This window comes from Hypoxylon fragiforme, assembly GCF_022984875.1.
Source record: "Hypoxylon fragiforme strain CBS 206.31 chromosome Unknown GGS25scaffold_5, whole genome shotgun sequence".
Classification (NCBI taxonomy): Eukaryota; Fungi; Ascomycota; class Sordariomycetes; order Xylariales; family Hypoxylaceae; genus Hypoxylon; species Hypoxylon fragiforme.
In genome coordinates this window covers 1,737,779-1,763,224 of record NW_026054760.1, presented here as the reverse complement: position 1 = coordinate 1,763,224, position 25,446 = coordinate 1,737,779, and the positions used below count along the sequence as shown (strand labels likewise).

The window sequence follows — 25,446 nt, the reverse complement described above, 5'->3', positions numbered from 1 at the left end:
TCGTAGTACTCACTACGTTTCATCCATATATTTCATGTGCCCTGGTAGGTACCTCATCTATACATACATTATCACTAGCCTTACGTCTCAATGCTTGGCCCCTTTTCCTCAATACTGACAATTAAATCATGCTGTACTTGCAGGTTCTGCGCTGAGCTTAGTGATCTCGCCACAGTCGTCTCGTTCTTCTCAACCACGATGCGCCTTAGGGCCTTGACTAAAAACCCGGAAACCAGATCCACGCTCCAGTTATCCGGTATCACCGACAGGATGTCGCCAACGTCAAACCACCCGCCGAATTTCTCTAGGAGCAGGCCTGTCTGCTCTACACGGTCACTCACGTCCTCGAGGTTGAGAAATTCCCCGAGCAAAGCGCGGAAGAGCCGCGCTTGTTGATCTTGGGTCGGTGGCACACTGTCACGCCGCTTGGGCCCTTTCAAACCTGCTGGGCTAGGGGGTGGTTGACTTTGTTGAGCCTGGTAGATGGTATAGATGCTGGCTCCACCTCGGAGACAATAAGCCACAGCTGTATCGTAGTCTCCAAGGTGGTGGACCAATAAGCGTAGTGCATCTTCGTGCTTTCTTTCCCGGCCCGCGAGTATTATAGTCTCCGGCACGAGAAGATCTTGGGCTGTGGTGTTTAAGCTTGCGATCCGATCCTGAACCACTGCTGAATCATAGTCGTAGCTACCACCAAGTAGTTGTAAAAGTCGCAACCGGCTGTGCCAGGCTTCATCATCGGCTGGCGCATTGTCCGTTAGAAATTGGCGATACGTAGGTTTTGGCGGTTGGAGAGCCCGATATGCTGTGTAGGTTGACAGTACTACTTCGCGAGCTTCGGGTGATGTCCGAAGGACAGAAACAACTATGTCGAGGTAGTATTTTATGAGCTCGTTCACATAAATCGTATGGCCCTTGCCGAATACTAGGTGTTCCAGATAATACTTCACCGCATCTGGAGCCTCTTCTCGGAGAAGCTGCACGACATGGCCAGGCTCGAATTTTGGCGCGCGGCCCTTATCCTCAGCAAAGATTTGAACACCAAGCTTTGGATTTCGATTCGCAAGCCAGATACCATACTCTTGAACCAAGGCCTGGTTGCTGATCTTTGCGAGGTACTCACGCACACGTTGCTCGCCGTCGGTCAACTCGCCCCCGTCATCTCGTTCACCCTCGATGATACGTTTCCAAGTAGCCAACACATCCGATACCAACTTACGGCTCTGATAGAATCTGCTGAGAACGTAAAGACGATGGTATGACTCAATCAAGGTTTCTGCTCTGTTGAAGCACTCGACCCCCGTATCCACAAGCTCGTACAAATCTGCACGTACAGATCTTGCTTTGGCTGGACCAGTGACTGAGTTCTTGTCGAGTTCGAGGAGGACAGCAAGTAGAGCAGCGTCAACTGTGCGGAAGACTTCATTTTCATCTGGTATACTGCCGAAGCCCTTCTTCCGCCGCCAAGCGGTCAGGAATCGCCTCAGGAAGTGTAATACGGGCTGCGATAAGGTGCTCATGGTTGGACTACCCTTGTCGAACTCTCTACTCGAAATGAATTCTTCGGCAGTCGACTTGACTCCTCCAAAGATCCATATCCCTCGCTTCGTCTCGATTACCTCGTTACGGACTCCGGGAACGAGGGATAAAACAACTCGGGGGTCTAGAAGACTGTCGACGAGAATTTCTTCCATAGCTCGGAGTTCCGAGTCTGAGAAAGAAGTATCTTCCGATTTTAGGAAACTTGTCAACAAGAAAATACCTACTCGTTGCCGTATGTAACCAAATGTGAGAAACTCCAACTCGGACTTCGCGTCCTTCCCACGAAAGGAGTTCAAGATCGCGAAGAAATCTTTTCGTTCAGTCGATGGCTGGTTCAATGCCGAGGCCATTGTTTCTACCTGTGCATCCAACCGTAGAATGAGGGGATTTCGAACGGCCCACCATATGTCTTTCCCAGCCCATACCGCTATACGAGCAGTGCCCCCTGCAAGACGACGAGCAAATTCTTCCTCCTCGGCATTTCGTGTTGCCTGCCAAGCATCAGGTAAAGAGTCTTCACTTTGTGAATCAGCATCTCTCTCGAAAAGCTCCCTTTCTTTAAATAGTCTCTCCATAGATGATGCAGTTCTCGAATCAGCATTCTTTAAAAATACTGTAGGCGTGTCTACTCCTCCGCGAGAAAATGGGACGAATCTCCGGCGGCGCAATCGATCCACAATTTCTGGGAAATGTGTGGTCTCCGTTCCACGGAGGGACCTTATTCCTATATTGTGCAGGGGATTGACGGGTGAGCCAGTTCTTGGGGGTTCAAGCCAATGTTTCGGGGGCACATCTTCAGCTCCGTCGGTATCCCAACGTTGGATCTCAAGGCCATAATGAACACCATCGGGGAATTCTCTCCCCATCGAAGCAAGAACGAATCCCTCGTCTTCCGGCCCAAGAGATGTTCTCGAAGAAGACAAGTCCATAGAGCCCCCATCGACGATGATCTCCTTAGGATATCGATCGAACTCGATAGTTGGCCTCGTAGGATCACCATCTAAGTTTACGAACATGCCAATGCCTGGCTCCAATGGACTTGTGCCAGTAACTAATAAGAACTCTTCGGGAGTTGGAGATACGATAAGTGGTTTGAGGATGCCGGACTGAGATTTGGCAGTCGGGGTGACTCGACCCTCTTGGCTCTCATTTGTGCCACCTGGGGCTAGACCACCAACGCCAGCAGTTTCTTCCGACGATTTTTGACTTGTCACAGGCGGAGTTGCTCCTCGAGATATGGGTTCCTCATCCTCCGAGGTGCGATGCTCCTGTTTCCTACTTGCGCCAGTGATGAAGTCGCCTAAGCTAGTCCCTCGTCTATGAGCGGGAGGATCAGGACTCGCTGTCTGTGAGCGAGATTGCGCCGAAGAATTACTCCGTAGCATTCCACCGCCAGAGCTTCCAGAAATATGTTGAGCCTGACCAACAATATTGCCTGGCTGGGCTTCGTCTAACGATGAGATTGACATTAAAGGAATCTTCAGTTGTTGGTTGATTTCAAGCAGTGCATAGCTTCGGGAATCGGCTACACATGCAATTGAGTCCCTCCTAACGGATATCGTGCTTCCAGCAAAGTCAATCTTCTTGATCGGCTGAGCACCGTCGGCTATGCTGGCTACTTGGATCTTCCTATTTAAAGACAATAGGATGGTGACGCCTCGTCCATCTTGGTCAGAACTCACTTCATTGAGGTCTACGCCACCCACCCAGCTACAATTTCTAACTTGTGTCGAACCAAATACTGGACTGAGCTCTGGAAGGGAATAGAAGGTGAGTGTCCAGTTGCATAAGATACAAGCCTTGCCGACAGATGGCAGCAATAGAATATGTTGAACACCAGGCCTTGTGGCATTGGAGGTTCCAGCCGGTTCGGAAAAGCCGGGACGTAATCGCGAAGCGAGGATAAAGGTCGAGAGACTGGATTTGTCCCCGGGATCGGGAGGTATCTGGAAAAAGTGAAGCAGTTCCGAGTCCGATGTGCCTACGTATAGGTGACTGTCTTATAGAATTGTTAGCTAGTTGAAGCTGAGCGCAGGAGATTCTAGATAGGAATAAGATAAGTCATATGCAATGCGCACCTAGATATTCGACACAATTTATCTTGATGTCGTCCTGGGTGCCATCTTCAGACAGCGGGACATCAGCGAAAAGGCTACGAAGAATGAAAGGTCCAGCACCCCACTCCTTCAGCGAGCGCCTCTCGCTCTGGGAATCGGAAGCCATGATGAATGAGGAGGCATTATAAGGCGACAAGACTCGACATATCTGATTGTAGTATTGTAGATTGGTAGATGGTTGATAGTGCTAGAGATAAATGTAAATGTAGATGTAGATGTTTAATATGCATTGCTGGTTAGAAAGCTGAGGTAGATACTAGATAGTAGATAGTAGGTGCTATGTACTATTTTAGGCATTACGCACATCCCTGCATATGCACGTATGTGAGCAAAACTAAGATAACTTTAGGCAGGAATATTACCGTTTACGTACGGCGTAGTAGAGCTACAGTGGATGGTTTAGACATGATCAAGCACTAACGTAAGGTGAAGATCCCTGTAACTACACTAGTAGATTACAACGAACACGTTCAACCTTCAATAAATAACTAACCTTAGTTAATTACATGATACATTGATTGATGTATCAACTTCAATACTCCGAATCCAACTTGGAACCGAAATACTTGTTAACCTTAGTTACCTATCTACTTGATGTAATTCATTGATTGATCTTCCTAAAAATTAATACTAATACCCATCTGATGACCCAATAATCGTGTCGGCGACATCTGCCAAAAACCGAATCGACGACAAGATGGCCAACGTGTCAGGGTCACCCAAAGCTGCGCAACCAGCATCGCATTTTGTTACTGACGAACAAACTGGCACCTCTGGACTGGATGGAGCCAACCAGTTTCAACTTGCTATCTCGGCATGGAGAAGTACGCTTACGTCCTGGGTATCTAGGTTGTCTACGCTGATTATTGATACTAATTACCGATAGACATCGATTTGGGCTCGTTGGTGTCGACTCTCGACAACACTGCTTCGGACATTGTCACTTTCCAGAGGGACTCTACGGTGCAACGAAAGGACTTGGCGCAGAAGACGAAGGACTTTAGAAAACTAGACGATGCGACTAAACTGACCGAGATTAAGGGGCTTTTAAAAGCCTACCAGACCTTCATTGACCTCCTTACCAACCATTCCAAATCAACCAATTCCGCCTTTCTACAAGTCTATTCCGCCCTCGAAAATGCCCCCGATCCCTATCCTCTGCTAGAAGCTTCGGTTGACTCTATGCTCGTGGCCGAGGATACCCTACCAAAGCTCACCGAGGAGAACCAACACTTACAGACTAATGTCGCGAAACTCACGTCACAATTAGAAGAGACCGAATCAAGACTACAGATCGAGAGCGATAATCGAAAACAACTAGAAAGCAAGCTGGAGACTAAGGTTAGAGAAGTGGAAGAGTCGTGGGTCGCAGTCCTAGATGAGAAGAAAGACAACTGGGAAGCAAAGGAGAAGGCATTAGAGGACAAGATTGAGGCACAGGACAGGTTACTGAACGAGGTCAAGGCCAGTTACGAGGTCAACCAACGGCTAAAGGGATCCGAAGATGCCGGCGCTGAGGCCAACCACGGTCATGTCACCAATGCCGAATTGGAAATGGTTCATTCCGATCTCGAACGAACCAGTGCCAGACTTGCTGAGGTCGAGGCTCGGAACGAACAATTGCGGCTAGAACTCGCTCAATCCAAATCACAAGTCCCAACCCAGGCGCCAGCTTTAGAAGACGATCCTGGATATATACGCATGAGATCCGAAAATTCATCCCTCATCCGCAAACTCGACTCGTCAAGGCTCGAGAAGGAGGCTTTCAAGAGAGAGATCGATACAAAACTTAGAGGCTTAGAACGAGAAGTCGGTCTTCTAAAAGAGGAACGCGATGGTTTAAAGGCGAAGGTTCAGAAGTGGAATGATTATGAAGATGTCAAACAAGAACTAGAGGTTCTTAAGAGTATCGAATTCGCGACGGGCGACGATGATGACGTGCTGGCCGCTTCAGATCCGAACAGCTCTGCTCCTAAAGGAAAGGGGGATACACTGGAGCAGTTACTGTTAGCCAGGAATAAGAAGTTGAGTGACGAACTGACCATTTTAAGGGTGTCTCATCAAGACCTCCAGAGTCGGCTCGAAAATCTCCAGGAGGAAATGTCAAAAACGAATGCAGATCTAGAGAGGTCACAGAATCTCAACGCGCAGCTGGAAAATGATTTGGCTAGCCTTCAATCTGAGGGACAGAACGCATTCCCGTCTGGAGCGTCGGTTGCTGGGACGTATACTAGGTATGCTCCGTCTATAGCGCCGGGGAGACGGGGTGGAAGAACGTCGCCCACCTCATCCATCATATCCGGCTTTGATCCGCGCACTACAGGGGGTGAGCCCATGGGTGGTGGCTCTGGAATTCTACCCATGATCACTGCTCAGCGGGATCGCTTCAAGAAGCGGAATGCTCAGCTTGAAGGAGAGCTGTCAGATTTGCATCGTACCGTATCGCAACTACGACAGGAAATTGCAGCTTTACAGAGGGACAACCTTCAACTGTACGAAAAGACGCGGTATGTGTCGACATACAATCGTAATGGGCCCTCTGCGGCGTCTTCATCTGCAGCATATTCTTCGAATCCAAACCCTTCAGTGGTAGCGATGGGTGGCACAGGAAATCCTGGGATCACGTTAGATCGGTACAAGAAGGCGTACGAATCGAACATCTCGCCTTTTGCGGCTTTTAGAGGACGTGAGTCAGCAAGAGCTTACAAACGGATGAGCTTACCGGAGAGGATGGTGTACTCGGTAACGCGTATGGTGTTGGCCTCACGAACAAGCAGAAATCTATTTGCAGCGTATTGTGTCGCATTGCATTTTCTGGTCTTCTTCTCGCTATATTGGCTAGGTACGGCGGACGCGGAGCAGCACGCGAGCAATCTTAGCCAGGGTCTAGCCGCCGCCGCAGTAGCGGGAGGGGCAGGCGGCGGCAACGCTGGTGGAAAGGTTCCAGCTGCTCATGCCGGAAATTGGCAGGAAGAAGGTTTCAATGGGCACTGAATATCCTACCTAAAAGTGAATATCCAGGACATTTACCTACCTCTGTATCAATACTAGCCGGCGTTTGTTTAATACGGTGTATCATGCATCTAATCTTGTAGGTACTTGATAGTGACCTATCTCGTGTTGAACATTAGACTGCCTACTAGGTATGTAGGACACTAATTTGCCATTAAGGGTGCATTTACACGTATCCCAATGCTCTATTAATGGCATGTTGATATCCATAATCTTAACCCCAGATTTACCCCTTGCCGCCAGAAAGAGAATATCGATGTTCACTGATCTTTGGATGACTACGAAGAAAGTTGGATAAGACACCTCCCTACCTCCCAAACTAGGTAGGTAGGTAGGTAGCTACATAGGTTGAGAGGGGGGATCACAAGACCAACCGTCGGCATCAGTGTCAACGGAAACTTGATCGCCGTATCTATAAATGGAGCAGTCCTCACTTCATGCCAACGTCACGAGCGACAACACAAAGGGCTATGGGCTATCCCTCCTGCCATCTCCAGCCGCCACGTTAGATAACCATGCACGCAATCTGCGAGCGGGCCGCTCTGAGACAAGATTCGTCAACCTAAGGAGAATCTGGACTGATTGGTGGGGAATATCGATGATGGGCAAAGCCATTCCCAGGGCAGATGCTTGCTGGTGATCATCTGTGCCCGGTGGGAATACCTACCTAGGTACCTACCTACATAGTGCAATATCTACGTAACCACCACGTTGTTGTAACCAGCCCTGTCTTGAACGCTTGCCCATCCAAGACTTCCATGCTTCACGTACCGCTGGCCTACTACTAACTAGTACATACATAATACATATTGTATTAATAATAATAAAAAGTGTGTACAAAGACTCGCGTACAACGTAGGTACAAATAATATGTAGTTGTCCAACCCTCGCCCGCGTAAATAGGTAGGTATGTACTAGGCGAGTGGCCAACCAGAAATCACGAGTTCCCTTTCTCGGCCGCGGCTGCAACCCACACCCGATACTTGGTATGTAGCACGACAGGCGGGGAGAGAGACCGAAGAGGCTGGGCGAGAGTAGAGTACTGTGTATGTAGTAGGTAGGTAATAAATATGTAGTATATAGTGGTTCATGTCCACACCTAGGTAGGTAGGTAAGGTAGGTATGTAGGTACCTAGGTGCGTACAAAAGGGTATAAAAGATATTATCGCCGTCGGACGAGCGAGACGCCTTCTCTATTCAGCACCACCTGAGACGAGGCGACATCAAGGAAGTGTAAATTAGAAAAAAAAAAGCCAAGCTGCAAGTAAGTAGCATTCAGTGTAACACTTCAATCAAAATGTTGAAGATATTGATCTGGGCATCTGGAGGTAGGGAGATTGGGTACAATAGTACATAGTATTCAATGTTCAAGTGGCTTCTATAAAAGAATTTGCCCGAATTTCCAAGATCTAGCCGGTAGCTTAAGTAACCGAGACAATTTAAAATGGGTTCTAATGTTGGTTATTTTTAGGTGATGGCGCGCTTGTTGCTATTTCTGGATGTTAACCGCTTATGTGTGGACACTTAACAAGGAAATGAGGGGTCAGGTAGCAAATTAACCCACATTGTCCCCGCGAATTACGGGCAAATAATCAACAGTATCCACTCATTCCGCACAGACACAGAAGCACGAGATCCTCCCCAAAGCTTCTTTTTCTTCACTGTCTAGCCAACTATCCAATGAGGTCTTGCCATTCTCAATACTTTCCAAGATTCAGAAAATCTAGGTCGGTCTTAGAGTCGCAGCAACAACCATGGCCAGCCGGATCTATGAGTTCCCAGACCAGAAAGCTTTGATGATTTACCACGATGTAGGCTGGTATTCCTTACATACGTACCTAACCTACCTAGTATGTCCTATGTATTCCGTGACTCGTCTATCTAACCTTGCTTTGGGAAATGCTTGGTGTAGATACTGCTACCTGGTACCAAAGCTTGATCCTCCCTTGCAGATGCCAGATGTCAAATGCCCTATGTAGGCAGGGTGAGGTCAAAAGACTCGCACGTATGCGGTATTCTGCAGCGACATTCCGACGGACATTACATTACTAACATCATGTGCATAGAAGCCCTCACTTGAGATGCACAAATTGCAAAGATGCTGATTCTCTCCCTAGGCAAATTCAATACCAAGATGATATTACTCATGTCATAAAACATGAAGCGTTTTGCCGCCTTCAATTACTGTACCCTTATTCATCTCTTGAAGATACACCAAGGAATGGGAGCCAAACAAACATTAGACGGGTGGCCGAACAAGAGGCGGCCTGGCGCTTGCGGACAGAACAGGGGACCTTTGGGCGTCCAGTCACATCGTCCCTTGCGGGTTCTCATACCCTGTCAACGGGTCCTAGCTGCAGATCGCTTGGCTCTCCATTCAGATTCCCATGTTGACTTTACAGCAGGGATTGCCGAAAATCAGAATGCTACCATCCTTGCGTCTAGCTCTCGCCCGGCTCACTTTCCACCGCAGAATCATAGGCAAAATTCTACTTTTGCTTCTTCTTGATCTTACCCCCTGTCCGGCCAGCCAAGTTACCAAGTATCCAGTACCGATTTAGTTGTGGACCCTGGACGGGTGCCACGCCGCCGTGCCGCTGAACTGGGGTACGGCGTTGTGTATCTATTAGTTGGATCATCTTGGATGGCTAGGCGGCGTTTCTCGTAGACTGTGTTATGTACGTACTGTGTAGGTAAGTGTGTGTGTGTCTCTCTGTATGGGCGTTGATAAATCCTTCCCAGCCCACTCCCGAAAATGTTGTTTAACCACTGTACATACATCTTCAAGACGTTTTATCCTATATATCTCTTCTCTTCGGGGAGATCTTTTCCTTTTACGTTTTCCTATTTTCTATCTCCTTAGTATTTCCTTGATCTTTTTCTTCATTTCGCTATCTATCTATCTATCTATCTATCTGGGTCGGGTTTCTTTGGGTTTTCTGTTTCTTCTTAGTCTTTTCACACATATACACACGTACCTCTATACAACAAGACTAGTAGTACTTTGAGAAGTCGAACAAAGAAACCATTCCGAATTCCGATACGACCTTCAACCATTCACCTCCTCGTAGTATTCCATTCGACTCAGATTTCCATCAAAATGTACGCTTCGACGTTATTGGTATCATTACTCGGTGCTTCGACCGTTATTGCAGCTCCAACATGGCCGACGACCAACTGGGATGCCGCTTCGCCTGAGGGCCTCAAAACCGTATCGGAATATTTCAACATGCTAGCAGAGAAGGTCCAAGTAGGAAGGTTTATGTCAGCGGCACCGGTCTGTGATCTTTCAATGGCTCAAATGGATACAGGTATGTCTTATGTATATGCTGGTAAAATCATCTGATGTATTCTGACTAACACCATTCAGCTCCTGTACCATTAGAGGCTCCCTCTTCTGGGTTGATATTGAAGCATGTGGCTATAGGCCGTGGGACGCAGAACTACACGTGCGACGTGAACAATGCCACAGCACCCCCTACTCAAGCGGGGGCCGTCGCTACTCTTTTCAATGCAAGCTGTGTAGCCGCTACGTATCCGGACCTACTCAAACTCCTACCGAAGCTCGCGTTGCAATTTGATCTCACCCCACTGGAGGACGTGCATATGGGCCCCACGAACTTAATCATCTCCGGCAAGCATTTCTTCCCCAACAGCACGACGCCGTTCTTCAACCTCGACACGAACCAGTACCATCTTGGCGAGGCGGGATGCGAGAAGAATAACCAGACGGCGGCGCCTGCTGATGCACCAACGGGTCGACAAGGTGAGAAGGCTGTTCCCTGGCTGAGGCTCAAGACCCGAACGGGCGCTACGGGTAACTTGCAGGAAGTCTACCGAGTAGAGACAGCTGGTGGTAGTGCACCGGCGACGTGCGCGGGTCAACCTGCTTCATTTGAGGTGCAATATGCAGCACAGTATGTCATCACCCCCTTTCCTGAATCTTGCTGGATATCTCACTAACATGGTACATAGATATTGGTTTTATGAGGGCACCTCTTAAGTGAATTGAGCAAGCTTGCCATTTCCAAAAGAAGTAAAATTTAAAACCACTCAAAAAGGGAAGGGGACACGGGGTATACTGTATGTAATAAGGGGGGTAGGCATGATATGGGTTTCCTCGCCTGTACTCATCCACCACGGGGAATGTGTGACAGACCTCCCATCTGGTCGAGGCACAGTACACCTCCATCTTCCCCAGGGCGTTCAGGGCAGACACGATATCCAGCGAGTCACGCACGCGGCATTGGAAACTACGAGGCGACGAAGGAGAGAGGCATAAATGTCTCCTTTTTTTCATGATTTATACCATTTTTTTATTTTTATTTTTATATCTCTTACATAGTATTAGCGATTCATCTTATAATACTTTTATAAAGACAGGTGCCTACTCCGTATATTAGGTGCCTGGTGGTTTCTTCTCATCTGATTTCATCTTTCTTTGATGTTTGGCGCACACACCTAAGCAATCGTGATTGTACCAATAAATCCTCCACGCCTACGTCCATCTATCTACATACCTACTTACGCGATAGGTACGTAGGGAGTATCAAACATACCAATATCATACATGATAGTACATCTCTTGTAGGCCCCCGTCCGATCCGACGTTCACTTTAAGACCAAAAAAAAAAAAAAAGATCTCCTGCTTACCCCAGATGTAATGTGCGATCGCCCACCCTTTTTGGCGGTTTTGGGGTTACGTGCGGGTGATCGGCGCCAGCTATACCACACTCGATCTCTCTATTTGTCTCATAGCAACCTAACCTAGTTACCTACCTACTAACCTACATAAGTTAACTTACTTTAGTTAGGTAGGTGAAAAGTAGGCACTGGCTGCATAGGTAGGTAGGATTGCCATGTGGCACCGTGGCTTTCGGGCGGCGTGGAATTTCTTCTTTCTCCCTCTTTGATCTCCCCCCCCCCCCCCCCCCCCCCTCCTTAGCATAAGCCCAATAGGTAACCTAGATGCATAAGTGCTAGTGATCTATCTGAGTGGTCGCTACGTGCGTTACAGCGTATGTGAGTTGCATAGTTAGGGAGTAACAAGTTATACGTACGAAATATATATGTAAGGAGGTGTGTAGTGTGTATGCGATGCAATCAACTCACAATACCTGACTATAACCATACCTACCTCATCCCGCCCTCACTCCCGTCCGGGACCCGGGGTTCAGATGATCTCGGCCACCTAGGTAAGTTACCTAGTGTGCTCGATGGATTTTCCCTGGAGTGCTTTAGGTGCCTGCCTACTTAGCTAGCTACCTACCTTCATAGTCGAGCGCCTTGCTTCCTTCCATTCGTTCTGACGTTGATCTAGTTGGTATCGTACATAAGAGCTTGCCCTACCTATCAGGTGCCTATATATATATATATATAGATATCTGTCCAACCTCTTCGGGAAGGATAAGCTTGTACGTACGAATAGAAAGTCGAGGGCCAGCATGAACTAAGCCCGGGAGGCGTAGATGCCTTGTCACATAGATACCTATCTCGTCGATAGTCAAAACCCAAAATCGTGGCTTATAGTACCTACTGTAAAGAGTACGGAAGGCCGCGATTCCGGCCGGGTTTGACGTCAGCCCGGTAGTCTGTGCCGCTGTGGATGCTACAGGCAGGGACCCACCGGCCAGGATCTAATTTTTGACGGCAAAGTGAGTAGGCGGGGGGAGTTTCTTTTTATGTCTCTCATGGGAGGAGTGGTGATGAGTTCCTATCCCTCGCTGTTCTAGAAGAATACGCTTGAAGTGGAATTATGGGCCTTGTGTGCCACACCCATTCTCTATGGATGAGATCACGAAGTAATTCAACAAATATGATAGTTTTGTACTTGCCTAGGTACTTATTAGCCTTAGTGTGTACGTTAGTATGTTATGTAGGCACTCTACCATGAACAACCGTAAGATTCAGCTTCGTAGCATGGTCTCAAGGGATGACTACCTATCCTGTAAACATGCGCGGGCTCTCTACGATAAATCTTAGAGATGATTCTACCTGAACCAACACATGCCCATAACCACTCGTTGGGGATACACGGTAGCGAAATCTGCCCGAACCTTCTAGCCAAGACTGATCCTAACCCCTAGCCTGGGTATTTCCTTCCTTAGGTACCTAACCATCCATTTCCACATCCCCATCCCCACCCCCTTTCTTTCTACTCTCTAGCCGTTGTCTCGTCTTCGCCTTCGCGTCCTCGATCCACTTGTTGTACGCAGCCTCGCCACCCTCCTTGAGCTTCGCATCCACAACACGGCTGAGCACCGCTCCCGCGAACCCGACGAAGTTGTGCCGGCGCAGCGCATTCTCGAACTGCCAGTCCCTGCGCTTTTGCTCCTCGCGAGCCAGCGTCTCGAAGTCACCCAGCTCCCGCGCCGTCGCCCGGCGGTCGCGTACCATGGCTAGAAGGTTGAAACGGATCTCTGAAAGGTCGTAGCGCGCGACCCGGCGCTGCAGCACCTCAGTGACCTTGACGGGGAAGTCCTCTGCCGTGCATGCGCCGTGGCTGATGGGCGCCGGTTGTAGGCCGTCAAGCTCGTATAGAACACCGTCGACGGGTGTGTAGGCCACGAAGTGGAATGCATCCTCGGTCTCTCCGCCCGTGCGCTGCGTCTCGTCAACGAAGGGGCTGCTCTTGGCGAAGCTGTTATGGGCGTCGCGGATGAGCTCGCTGTTACTTAGCGCCTCGCCACGAAACTCGGGCGGTAGTGCCATGGTGAACTCTTTAAACTCGTGTAACGGACCGCCGATGTCTACCTCGCCCTCCTTATTCATGAGCACTGAAAGTAACGCCTGCGTGCCGCAAGCATTCTGTATTGTCTGGGCAGCAAACCAGATGCGTTCGGCTGCGTCGTGGTCGAAGGTGCCGTCGAGTGGTTTATCGGTCGATGTGTATGGCGTATCTGTCGGGTACTTGAAGAGGAAGATAACGCCGTGGACAGGGTATAGCGCAGCCAAGGAGTCTGGCTCCAACGTCAGGAGCTCTTCGAACTGCACATCCTGTACGCCCAGGTTATTGAGCAGAAATGTAAAGACGCCCTAGGTAAAGGCCAATTAGCTTCATGGATAGAAGGCCTGTATACTAGAGAGGTCTGCTTACAGCATCCGACTCGACTACATCCAGGAGGTTAGCCTTAAAAAAGAATACTCTTAAGGGAAGAAGAGTAGAGATGGGAATTAACTCAACTGGTATTCCAACCACCACTCATCTTTTCCTCAAGCTTGCCAGGGCGGGCAAGACGCTGTTTGTAAAACCTGCCGAGTTTGCAGCTAACCAGCTCAAATGATTCAGTGGGTAAAGCTGGTGTTAATGTTTAATAAGTACTAAAGACCTCTTCAACTAAATAATAAAAACGTGCGTGGAAACGTCTAGATGTGAAGATGGCGCAAACTAGAAATACAAATGTTTGAAAAATGTCAAGAATAATGTTTGAAGCTGCATGCAGGTGTGTATAATACATATATGTACGTACATGGGTGGTATGTACCTTAGGTAGGTACAGTATCTAGGTACCGACTACGCTTACGTATTTCAATGTTGAGATCAAGTTCAAACATGCCGATGGCATCATTGATAAGATAGGGCGGTCGAACTCCGGCTGATTGGATTGACCGACTTCAAGTTGACAGCCCCTAGAGATACTTGAGAGTTGGGTTACAAAAAACCACGTCTTCGTTGGCAGCTCGACTTCATCTATTATTATTTATGCCTCTCTTCGTACACTGAATCCATGAATCCATTCTGAAACCACCTAGTAACAATGTCCTGCTATTACAATTATCCGTGATGAGGTCGGCCTTTCCAAGGCTAAATTCGACCTCGAGAAGGGTAACCCAGTCAAGTTTCTGCAGACATCTTGTAATATCGCATCAAGCATCTCTCGTGTCTCCTTCACAGCATGTTTCTTTGCACTATGTTCATGTAATTTCTCTTTCCATCATTTTCATACCTCGTGATAATCCCTGTTGAATCATGCATCCATCCAGAAGAAAAGATTGCCAAATATCCACAGGATTAGGTCTGCAAGTGGCATTACACGCCGTGCTTCATTTTCCTTGTCTAATTTAGTCAAGGGAGGGTAGATCGTGTTCGCGTCCTCGAGGCTGAGGGCGGAACTGAGATCGGGCGTGGCTCTCCAGGACATGCACCTCACCCTTGTCCTCGGCCGAATTGCCTCGCGAGCTGGAATCAGTGGCGGCATTCATGGCGCTATCATTGTCAACCAGTTCCACTCCATCCTTTCGAATGCTCGCCTGAAGATGGTCGGGCATCATTTTCTTCAGTCCCTTCAGCCATCCGGGGAGGTCCCTCGCGCCGAGACCCCAATCATAGACTTCCTTTTCCTGCCAATTCGATGGGGTGACTCTGCCACCGGTAAGTTGTACAACAACCCAGATCATGGTGTTAAGAACGACATAGACCATCATGCCCCTAAAGTTATGATTAGCTAATGACTATTAGTATAGCTTGAAGAACTCACGCAATGAGGCCGTAGGCAACGCTGTAGCTAAAAGGCATGAATGCCAGTGTGACAAAGGATGGGACGGCATCACCAATGTACTGCCAGTTGATGTTGATAACCTGACGGATCATCAAGCAGCCAACCTTACAAGACAATGTTAGCAGCTCCCTTATAATTTAAGTGTACATAAGCAAACTTACCAAAACGAGGGTCGATCCCGTAGCCCAAGGTGGAACAGAGGCAAGAATCGGGGCGAAGAAGAGACAAATCAAGAAGCAAACACCAGTTGAGATCGCAGTCAATCCAGTTCGGCCACCTTCGGCAATGCCTGCACCACTTTCAATGAATGCAGTAACGGGCGAACATCCGAACAGAGAACCGATTGAGATCATGATCGCATCAGTGCAGTAGGCAATGGTCGAGCGAGGAAAGTCACCATCATCTCTCACAACGCCACAAAACTTGGCCATTGAGTATAGAGTCGCAGTACAATCGATGATATCGACATAGAGAAAGGTAATGAGCGCAAGAGCGAACTGAGCACCACTAGTTCCTCGAAGATCCCAATCTTGAACATTTAGGACGGACTGGATTGGGTGGAATGCGACAACTTGTCTGAAGAAGGCGAAGCGCTCCTCACCAGCTTCCGTGTAAGGGAAATAAGTGAATGGGGTGTTGCGACTATAAATTGTCAGTTGCATTTCTTAATCAGTTCTAGGATAGTACTTACGGCCAGGACATGATAGACACGATTCCAATACCAATGACAATGGCACTCTTGACCTTGAAGGCCATCAAGAAGGCAACAAAAATGCCACCGAGGAAAATACCAATCCACATCTATCACAAATGTAAGTCAATGAGTTTTTGAGATCGCTTGGTAGGAAACTCACGCCTGGGTTCGTCATGATATGGCTGGTGCATTCACCCTTCTCGTCAAGATACTCTGCAGGGCATCCACCAATTGCTAAGGGGGTAGAAAAGCCCCCAGTAATAGCACCAATGCCAGCCGAGTAGGACAGACCAATCTCGGTAAGGAACAAACCGATACCAACACCACAAGCCGTCTTGATAGTAGCTGGAATCATTCGGACAAGCCACTGTCGCATTCCGGTGAGGGCTAGGAAGATGAAAATAAATCCTTCAACAAAAATAGCAGTAAGGGCAATTTTATAAGGGACCTCGCCCGTACCATGCCAGCCGACGACCTGGTAGGTAAAATAGGCATTGAGGCCCATGCCTGGTCTAAGAGCCGCGTCAGAAACTTATAATGGCAAAGAGCATATGGGCTTATAGTGGACATACCCAAGTGCAACAGGGAGATTCGTGAGGAAGCCGAAAACAATACTGGATAGACCAGCAAGAGCCGCAGTGGCTGTGATGAGATCTCGCTTAAGTTCTACCGAAAAGTCAGCTCTAATCTGAGTTCAACTCATACTAACCCTAGGATTTTGATATACATACCTGTCTGGCAACTGGCATAGGCGAGATCGCCTGGGCAGCCGGGCTCGGATTCAAGTGGGCACTCACATGTGCCACCAGAGTCCGCAAGAACAGCGGCCTTTTTAGTGATCAGATAAGTGAGCGATCCATACGGATAATAAGGAGTGTACTCACATTGACGGCAACGATGTAAGCCATAGTGGCGAAGGTGGTCAAACCAGCCCGAATCTCTCGGAAGAAGGAGGCGCCGCGAATGGCTTTTTCCTAGTTATGGTTAACATATTGGATTGTGTGGCGGGGTTAGGAACACGATGTGGACAGCTAAGAGTCATGATGTAGATTATATACATCATACCATGGACATCGCGAGAAAAGGTAGGTAAATACTTGGGAAAGGATCTGGGAAGTGAAGATGACAAGTAGGAAGAATGAACTTACATGGCCACAGCCATCCAAACGGAAAACTCGACCGAAGGTAGAACGGTTGATGGCTTCATCGAGAGCGCCCAGCTTGCTCATCGCCTGGTCGATAAATCCACTAATGTTGAACATGATGTTTTGCTTGGGCGACAACGAGTCGCGTCAATGAAATCAAATACAAAGCGAGTGGCTAGTAAAGATTACCCAACGAAGGGAGATGAATTGGTTCCAGTTAAGACTGGTCTGATTGAAGATGTAGACTGTCAACAATGAATGCTATCAACAATAACAATGGGAAGGAGAGTTGTCAAACGAATTGTAAAACAGAGGATGAGTGAGTGGTGTTGATTTGAAGAGGATAAGACAAGGAGGGGCACAAGGGTGTGTGGAAGTATACGACTCTGAACTGGTGCCAATAACTTGATTGACAACTTGATTGACAACCTGGAACCAACCTAAGAAGCGCAAAAGACGAAGTCGAACAGAACAGATCGTTGCACCGGAATGCGTTTGCCGATTTGATCTTGCGCACTGCACTAAATGCGTGCCTCGTCAGTTACAAAGGAAGGTTCCTTGCACGTTTGAGGAATCGTACGAGAAAGGAATAAGAGAGGGGAGTTGTGTGAGAAAAAGGTTAAGTAGAAAGGAAGGGACAGTGAAGAACGGGGTCGAGGTGATGAATGTATGGGTATGTCAGGCATGGGGAAGTGCAGTTGCAGTGGTGGTTGTAAAAGTATTGACTCGGTACCTAGGTACAAAGGCAGGTGGAAGTACTGGAACTTGGAAGTACATACATACATCAATATTGATGTAGATGTGGGAGGTGGAAGGAAGGAGGTAGAAGGTAGGAGGTAGGAGGTAGGAGGTAGGAGGTAGGAGGTAGGAGGGAAGAAATGGATGTTGTGAAGCAACGGAAGAGGGAAGGTGCAGGTGTGCGTGAGGTGTACACCAGTTCAATGATTCAATCTTGGTTGCTCCGTTACTTGTGTTGCTGGTTACTGGCTGCTGGCCTACATACCTAATCCTAAGTTATCGACTACGACAAGCTCTCTTTCTTTCTCATTCTTGCTCTTTTCAAATGCATGTACTCGAATCAGGCCTGGCTAATTAATACCTTACCTACCAGGAAAAAATGTGGTTTAACCTCAGGCATCCAGATTTTCACTCTACCAACAGCAGTGCGAATATGCATATTGACAGTCAACATTGGATTGCTAGGGCTATCTACTCTCCACTGTCTCGTCATCAAAACACGATAATTGTATAGAGATACCTAAAGGGGAACCAAAAGAAGACATACCCGTATCTGCCCTAGGCATATAAGTCTGCAGGCAAGTAATCTTGCTAACGATCTCCATTCGGGGTTGGCCTCGGTAGTTTTCTGTTAAACGTTGCCAATGAGGATCCTGTTACTTTAGAATTCCATTTGTGTGCTAGTCTAGTGAGGATGATGTCCACGGATGTCTTCGATAGTCACCGAGTCGATACGGTTCTAATGACAGCCGATCCCCTTTTACCCCAAGACCTTTCCTGCTCGTTCTCTCAGAATTTCTTGAATATAGCTAACAACGATAACAAATTGTTATAAGTAAGGAGATGAGAGTCATGAGACCAGCTGAAAGATCTAGGTGCATCCCTGCTCGGCCATAAAACTGGGCAATCTAGAGATCCAAAAACATCCATCCGAGAAAGATCAAAAGCTTATATTGAAAGCAAATATAGCTTTGTGGAGAAAAGGTCAACATATCAGAATAATACTACAACTCGAACGAAAAAGTAAATAATCATGCCTCTACCATTATTGGCCTCTGAAGTTATAACTCATAGCCTCCCCCCTTTTTATGAGCCGCCTCACCACCTAGATATACCAGGAGGTATATGCACCACACCAACCTCGCATGTGCATGTGTAGATATATCAGCTTTACATGCATTGTGTGCCTACCTGCTTGCTGCAACTGTGATTCGGCCCTACGCTAACCTACCCCCTTTTCTGTCCCTCCTCTCACCAAAGGCCTCCTGAGATCTGGGGATCCTATGATCCTACCTAGTGATAATGAATTGGTCAGCATTGGACAATCGCAAACACGCAGGTCTCCTGCAAAGCTTGCTTGGCTTGTTCCACGAACTGTAGATGATTGATAAAACCCCTTGAAAGGCTTAGTATGGGACGACATGGGACTACACGGTAGGCAAGCAAATGAGACATGCGGGAAAATTCGCCAATTACCGAGATATACGGCAACACAGGCCATTCTATTGCTGGAGCACAGAGTGGGGATGGGACGTGTGCCCATGCCATCATATAATTCCCGTGTAAGCCGGGATATGCATGTTGTATTCGCTCGCCCAAGAGATTCTTCATGGCTAGCGAGTGTGACAAAGGTAGTAGCAGGAACCGATAGTACATCTAAAGCTAGGCCACGGAAGCGAATCGGAATGGAATACACAAGGACTGGTGAGTAGGAACTGAGTCTATGTGCGCATCTACGCCCGAGGCAGTGGATCGAGTGGCGTTTCTTGGTGTAAGTACATCACCTAGTAGGTATGCAAGACATCACCACCAAAGGGTCATGTTGATAATTGGTTGCCAGAGTATATAGACATACGTTCCTCTTTCAAAGCTGTCCAACACAGTACGATGTAGGTTCGTAGCTGGGTCTAGCTGAGTCAAATGCGGTGGAGACTTGTCAAGACCACCCGAAGGGAAGAATTAGCGATGCTTAATTATGAGTACCATCCTAGTCTGGTGAATCCTATACTAAATAAAGTATGGCCTTCTCAGCCCTTCAATGATTTTTCCAATGCCTAGGTCTCTATACCTAATAGACCAAGTCTCCCTATCAGGATTCAGCCTGAGAACCTCCAGGTGGCTCATCATAGAGAGGGCTATCATGCTAGTATCCAGTCTTACAACAATATCTCATCAGTCCCTCTCCCTCCTATTTCAGGTGGTAAATTATCGACCTACAGTAGTATTCTAGTGCTAGAGTATGTTCATATAGGGGCCAGATAAAGTGGCTAGAGAACCTAGAAATATGCTCCGAGACTCCAGAATTATCTTAGTGATGCAAGGGCCACATCCGATTACCTTGATTGCCACTCCCGGCAGTATAATCTAGGTAGGAAATGTCTACTATTGGGACTATCTTACCATTTTGTAATATAAACAGCCCTATAGCCTGAAGAGATTTGCCATGTAAGTTTTATAGACCCTCACATGACCCACAGATCCATCAAACCCCAAAGAAATACTCCCTCAAAACGCTATTTGTCATAGACAATATAAATTGGCGCTTGAATAGCAAATAGCAATTATAATCGGAGTAAGGGACTTGGTTTCCCAAGCTATCTAGTTGAGATTGATATGAAGAGTTCGCTATCCAGGTAGCGTAGGGGATATTTATGAGATATATGTGTTTACCTAGGGGACAATAATGTCATAAAATTGGCGGGGTTTTCCTCGGCTTCTTCAAGTTATCTACATTCTGCTCATGAAGAGGCGTAATCTAGAGGCAATGGATTGCCATTTATCCTATCTAACCCCTCATTGCACTCGCCAAATATTTTCGAAGCAAACTATAGAGAATGCGAGACCAAGTTAAAAGAATACCCATACGGAAAAGGAGTCTATACAAATTCGAAAAAAAAACCTGTTAGTTCCGGGCACAGTAAGGGGTAAACATAGTCCATGGATTTATTCAACGAAGAGACGTAGCCTACGGAGAATCTGAAATGTCTCATGGCAATCGGCACATGGTGTGTTCATTGCCATGCATTAACTTATGACCTGGTAAATCGTGATTGTACTAGAATCAAGGAACTTGGTGTGGATTCCAATGGGTTTGGGGCATGATTTTCTTACGAGATCGAGAAGATTCGTCTTTGTGCTAATCACTACCCCTTTTTCAATGAGCTCTTTTCAATACGGGCGTTAGTGGTAACGGGCTTTCTTCCATAACTCTGTTCCATGACTCTGTACCTAGAGTCACCGTAGACATTACATAGTAAAAACACATTCCGTCACCGAACCCCCTCACGCGAATATCCACATTCAAATTCTAGGATGAGGTGACTACGAATACCTACCTACTTTGATTCTGCGAAACATGGGAATGCCTGCTATTCCACGAAATTCTTTGGATATTATTAGGTACCTCCTTATGTACGATGAAAACACCGCTTCAAAGGTCAACTTATTTTTTGTGGGTATGGAATTAGGCAATTCTAGACTTATATCCCACGAAGACTGAACAGTTGACTTATCAATACTATTGTTATACAGGAGAATATATAGTATGAGGAGGAGGCCGGCCACATAGCACAGGCAGGGATTTTATATGGTCATGTCGAGGTGTCAAAAAGAGAGCTAAAGCAGAGCCAAGTGAAGCTAAGAAGAGCCAAGCAGAGCAAGGTAAAGCTAAGCAAAGCTAGCAATAGCTAAACCGAACCAAGAAAAGCTCGAGGTGGGAAGTCTCAACGGGAAGATGCGTTAAATGGTCCCCTCGATCTGATTAGCGCACCTTCCCGTAATCCATCTTCGGATCAAGCAGGTACGAGTGCAGGTAGTAGCCACTGGCCAGGTACGGGCCCAGACCCCTTGTTACCTTGTATGTACTATCATACAACTATGTAGTATCATACTAGTATGTACATAAGTTTTGAAGTTGTACATACTAGCTAGTACATACAGTGTCATACACGTACGTACATGAGCAGTATAGTACCTTCCTGAGCAGATAAACATTTAATATTCATTCAAAACCGGCTTGACTTCTTTTTTGCGCTTCTATGGATCCTCTGGTCAGCATCGAATATGTCTCACTATTCAAACTAACTTTACAAGCTGCCTCAACTCGTATCATCCGGTCGATGTTATCACCAAGTGTCCTTTCTTCTCCCCCCCTTATCAAATCATCCAATATTCACTTTCACTGTCCTACTTTACCACTTACAAATTTCCACATCCTTACTACGATTTGATCCTAATTGCGCTTGTTCTATCAGTGAAACGATCGAGACCAGTCGAGTTGAGCAAGTGACCAAACCTGTAAACATTATACTATAACCTTCGTACCCAAGAAATCTCCAGTTGTGCCATAATTGGATCCCTTAGTTAAGGCCACAATCGAAGAATCTAGGATAGATTCTTCTAATTCGAGATTATGACATGGCATGTCTAGCATTTATTAAGAGTTGACTCCAGGCAGAAATTCGGCTGGTCATTGAATTCAAACACCCTACGATTATAGACCCTCGCAGATCATTATACACCAAATTCGAGCGCTTATTCCTGTAATAGAAGTTATATGATCTATACGACAGAATCCAACGATTGGGAGTCTGATAGATAAAAATCGCCTATCATGTTTGATGTTCTGTGGACTGATCCCAACCGGGAACTTGTTGGTGAGAGAATGGTGAGAAAAGAGCAAGAGGCAAAGATGAAGGATCAGGAAAGAAAGCAGAATCCAGGTAGCAACCGCCAATCCACCTCAACCGACAGCTCGACTTCAAGTGATCGTGGTTTCGGGCTCTTTACGACTAGGAGCCGAAGAAAGACCCCAACACCATCTAGACACAAGAATTCGCCCGCATCACCAGCTCTTTCAGCTAGTAGCTCTAACAGAATTAATCGGTCCTCGGCGTTCTGTGTAAAATCTTTGCTCCTTCACCAGGATGGCTCCGAGACTACTGTCAAACCTGCCGAGGGCGGGTTTCTCCCTGTGCAACTTCCCGAGATTGTTGACGCTTCCAGTATATCGTCCCCAGGTAGGAGAGTCCGATCTTCTGGGTGGCTATCTATTTCTGACGATTTTCCATGACATTAGACTCCACCCTCTCGAAATGGACACAGCCATCCGCTGCTACTGACAGCACGGGCGCTGGAGCCTCGGCAAGTGACATGATATACGTTCCCAAACCAGAATATCTTGTTCAAACTTTAGGACCGTCCTCGTTCATCACTAGGACTACCGAGGTCACATATTCGGCCCGTGACCCGGAATCAGATATTGAACATATGATTTCCGAAGTCCACATCTCCGCTGATCGGACAAAGGCTCCAACGCCGCCTATGCTACCAGACTTGCCTGAGAGAGTGTAAGCCCCCTAAAATATGAATTGGTGGTCGAGCTGTCCTCATAGTATTTTCTAGGAACCCCTTGGCATTTGATGACCCTGGCTCCATGTCATCTCCATCTCAATCACCTCAAACCCCGCCCCCTATCGAGCTCCGAAATAATATCGGTATTTATACCCCGGGCTGGAGCGGCAATGATAGATTGGGTAACCCAGATGCTTGGAAACCTCCTCATGAGTGGGATTGTACTCTTGCGAAGGAAAATGCAGGCTCGTCGGAGGAGGGGAAGCCGCCTAGTCCTTCGGGGAGCGACGATTCGGATCAATGCATGTCTCCAAGTCTCGCAGCGCTACAGCGTGAAGTCAGAATGATGGCTGCGGCCAGCCCAGAACTTATGCTCGCCAACATCAAGTCTAGCATGGGGCATGCGCCAGACGCTATGGTTTACAAAGAGCTCGAAATGGCCAAACAACGTTGGCTATTTTCTGCACTACAACAAGAAGGCTATGCCACGTTGGTAGAGAGAGTGAATGGAAGCCCAGAAGTTTCAAGTTCGGCGAAGTCTCCCAGACCGCCCAAAATCCTCGCGCTATACGAAACCGAAGGTGCGTATCCCTTATGAAAGGGGGTCTTTAGAAAGCTAGCTGACAGGGCGATTAGCATCTGCTTCCTTTCTTGCAGCTTTACATCCACAGGCCTCGATATCTCATCTTGGACCCAAACCAATATCACCAAACCTATTCCCAAATGTTCACCCGATAATGGTGCCAACCATATCTGCCTCTGCAGGTTCTCGAACACTTGCACCCCAACTTTACTCGACTGTGACTTGCTTACATATGCCTGCCCTGTTCCCTTCAAGCGAAATTCCACCATTGCTCCGTCATGTTTATCGCTGTTTGACTCCTGGTGGTGCTCTGCACCTAACTTTAATTGACCCTACACCAATATCCTCTTCAATGGGACCGAAGTTGCGGCAATGGCTTTTCGACAAACTCCTGATACAGCTTGAAAAGCGTTGTCGCACGACTTACCCTAGTGGCACATTTCCAGCTTGGCTGGCAGTCGCGAAACTCCGTGGGTCCGGAAGTACTATCACGACGGTTTCGGTGCGGGCTGTGCATGAGGGCGCAACCACAGCGGAGGATGGGGGTGTCCAAGTGCCCGTGGAGAACGAGCTTCGGTGCCTTATTGCGAGAATGTTGTGGCAGGAGATATGGGGGAAATATGTTCACGCAGATCGATGGTGGTGGGAGGAGGAAGAGATAATCCAGGAATGTATCGAACGAGGGACTTACTGGCAGTATTCCTATATTGTTGCCGTCAAAGCCAAGTAAATGGCATAGCTGAATCGTCGCCTATCGTGCGGGAACTTGGAAGATGTTGGAATGCGATATTGGAACATGGAGAAGAATGGCTCTCGCACCATCTCATCGCATAAGCGTTTCGGGACGAATGATTCTAATTATTCAACAATATTCCGTCCTATACTGACGGAACTGCTACATGCCTCCAGAGCAGTTCATATGCGAAAATCTGCTATACTCCTTGCCATGAGGATATACGCTACCTAATTTACTAAGGTTAAATGGTTTTAGTGGAAAGATACCCGGATGCAAGTTTTGCAACATCAAACTATTACCTAGTAACTAGCATTTATTGTTACAGTTGCTCTGTGCTTGAGTTTATGCTGAATTGATGCCATTGTTACTCTGATCATTGTGATCAAGTGATAGAGGAAAAGGGATATCATTCTTGGGTACCTGGGCATGTATCGTGTCCCGAAGCACGGAGGCGCCGAGAGCAAACCGTAGGACCACTAAGGAGAAAAGCATGGGCATATTCAAATGAGGATGGATCTTGATAGTGTTGTCAGTCGGCTCATGAGCAAACCATGGTGGTGATTTCCAAGTACGGAAGCTAGGGAGTATGCGGCGCCGTTCCTGAGGAACAGACACTGCAGTAGATCACAGCAAACATGGGCATGTGCATCTTGTGATGCGGGACACATACGTTTGAGAAGAAATGCAGTTACCCACCAATTCATCGGACGAGTACAGAGGTTCCCAGCGTTGGAAAATCAACCTGTCATTTGTTACAGATCTTGAGATCTCGCGTGCAGAGCTGTGGTTACGCACAGCATCAGACACCAAGGTCCTCGAATAAACTTGTGTCCCAAGCATGTCCATGGACAGGTACATAGGCAGATAGGTGGTAGCATACTTGCCTATGTGCATACCTACCCAGTATATGGTAGATCAATATGCCGTTCCAAAGTGACGTCGTCTCTGGGACGAGATGAAAATTCGAAAGACGTATCATTTGCAGGACGGCTCATTTTCAATGCGCCTCGCCTCTCAGTCGGCCCTCCT

General features: G+C 47.4%; 6 protein-coding genes across 6 annotated transcripts; 3 read left to right on the top strand and 3 right to left on the bottom strand.

The window, feature by feature from the left end:
- Position 1: 1 nt before the first annotated feature.
- Positions 2–3,961, bottom strand: GGS25DRAFT_280913 (uncharacterized protein). Its single transcript, XM_049257465.1, has 2 exons — positions 3,621–3,961; positions 2–3,541 (listed from the first exon to the last, which is right to left on the bottom strand). The coding sequence occupies exons 1-2, from the start codon at positions 3,763–3,765 to the stop codon at positions 81–83; spliced, it is 3,606 nt and encodes a 1,201-aa protein (XP_049116669.1). The 5' UTR covers positions 3,766–3,961; the 3' UTR covers positions 2–80.
- Positions 3,962–4,127: 166 nt separating this feature from the next.
- Positions 4,128–7,037, top strand: GGS25DRAFT_280900 (CASP C terminal-domain-containing protein). Its single transcript, XM_049257464.1, has 2 exons — positions 4,128–4,483; positions 4,546–7,037. Exons 1-2 carry the CDS (start codon positions 4,357–4,359, stop codon positions 6,651–6,653), a joined length of 2,235 nt encoding a protein of 744 aa, XP_049116668.1. The 5' UTR covers positions 4,128–4,356; the 3' UTR covers positions 6,654–7,037.
- A 2,575-nt stretch (positions 7,038–9,612) lies between these two features.
- Positions 9,613–11,292, top strand: GGS25DRAFT_280866 (uncharacterized protein). The gene is made up of 3 exons (XM_049257463.1): positions 9,613–9,982; positions 10,042–10,588; positions 10,647–11,292. Exons 1-3 carry the CDS (start codon positions 9,772–9,774, stop codon positions 10,672–10,674), a joined length of 786 nt encoding a protein of 261 aa, XP_049116667.1. The 5' UTR covers positions 9,613–9,771; the 3' UTR covers positions 10,675–11,292.
- A 1,195-nt stretch (positions 11,293–12,487) lies between these two features.
- GGS25DRAFT_490651 (ubiquitinyl hydrolase) lies at positions 12,488–14,156 on the bottom strand. The gene is made up of 3 exons (XM_049261016.1): positions 13,855–14,156; positions 13,768–13,781; positions 12,488–13,706 (listed from the first exon to the last, which is right to left on the bottom strand). Exons 1-3 carry the CDS (start codon positions 13,874–13,876, stop codon positions 12,783–12,785), a joined length of 960 nt encoding a protein of 319 aa, XP_049116666.1. The 5' UTR covers positions 13,877–14,156; the 3' UTR covers positions 12,488–12,782.
- Positions 14,157–14,732: 576 nt separating this feature from the next.
- Positions 14,733–17,125, bottom strand: GGS25DRAFT_521692 (xanthine/uracil permease family protein-like protein; the record flags this gene model as incomplete). The annotated part of the gene is made up of 9 exons (XM_049264094.1): positions 14,733–15,099; positions 15,149–15,273; positions 15,331–15,811; positions 15,861–15,970; positions 16,024–16,375; positions 16,436–16,529; positions 16,595–16,691; positions 16,748–16,837; positions 17,012–17,125. 9 exons carry the CDS (start codon positions 17,123–17,125, stop codon positions 14,733–14,735), a joined length of 1,830 nt encoding a protein of 609 aa, XP_049116665.1.
- Positions 17,126–22,167: 5,042 nt separating this feature from the next.
- GGS25DRAFT_280604 (uncharacterized protein) lies at positions 22,168–24,726 on the top strand. The gene is made up of 4 exons (XM_049257462.1): positions 22,168–22,764; positions 22,824–23,094; positions 23,150–23,679; positions 23,735–24,726. Exons 1-4 carry the CDS (start codon positions 22,359–22,361, stop codon positions 24,409–24,411), a joined length of 1,884 nt encoding a protein of 627 aa, XP_049116664.1. The 5' UTR covers positions 22,168–22,358; the 3' UTR covers positions 24,412–24,726.
- The last annotated feature ends 720 nt before the right edge of the window (positions 24,727–25,446 follow it).

Coding starts and splice junctions, on each gene's coding strand:
- GGS25DRAFT_280866 (XM_049257463.1), top strand. CDS start 9,772: ATGTACGCTTCGACGTTATTGGTATCATTACTCGGTGCTTCGACCGTT. Junction 9,983..10,041: donor AATGGCTCAAATGGATACAG/GTATGTCTTATG, acceptor AACACCATTCAG/CTCCTGTACCATTAGAGGCT. Junction 10,589..10,646: donor GAGGTGCAATATGCAGCACA/GTATGTCATCAC, acceptor CATGGTACATAG/ATATTGGTTTTATGAGGGCA.
- GGS25DRAFT_280913 (XM_049257465.1), bottom strand. CDS start 3,765: ATGGCTTCCGATTCCCAGAGCGAGAGGCGCTCGCTGAAGGAGTGGGGT. Junction 3,542..3,620: donor AAATTGTGTCGAATATCTAG/GTGCGCATTGCA, acceptor CAATTCTATAAG/ACAGTCACCTATACGTAGGC.
- GGS25DRAFT_280900 (XM_049257464.1), top strand. CDS start 4,357: ATGGCCAACGTGTCAGGGTCACCCAAAGCTGCGCAACCAGCATCGCAT. Junction 4,484..4,545: donor TGCTATCTCGGCATGGAGAA/GTACGCTTACGT, acceptor AATTACCGATAG/ACATCGATTTGGGCTCGTTG.
- GGS25DRAFT_490651 (XM_049261016.1), bottom strand. CDS start 13,876: ATGAGTGGTGGTTGGAATACCA.
- GGS25DRAFT_280604 (XM_049257462.1), top strand. CDS start 22,359: ATGTTTGATGTTCTGTGGACTGATCCCAACCGGGAACTTGTTGGTGAG. Junction 22,765..22,823: donor TTCCAGTATATCGTCCCCAG/GTAGGAGAGTCC, acceptor CCATGACATTAG/ACTCCACCCTCTCGAAATGG. Junction 23,680..23,734: donor CGCGCTATACGAAACCGAAG/GTGCGTATCCCT, acceptor CAGGGCGATTAG/CATCTGCTTCCTTTCTTGCA.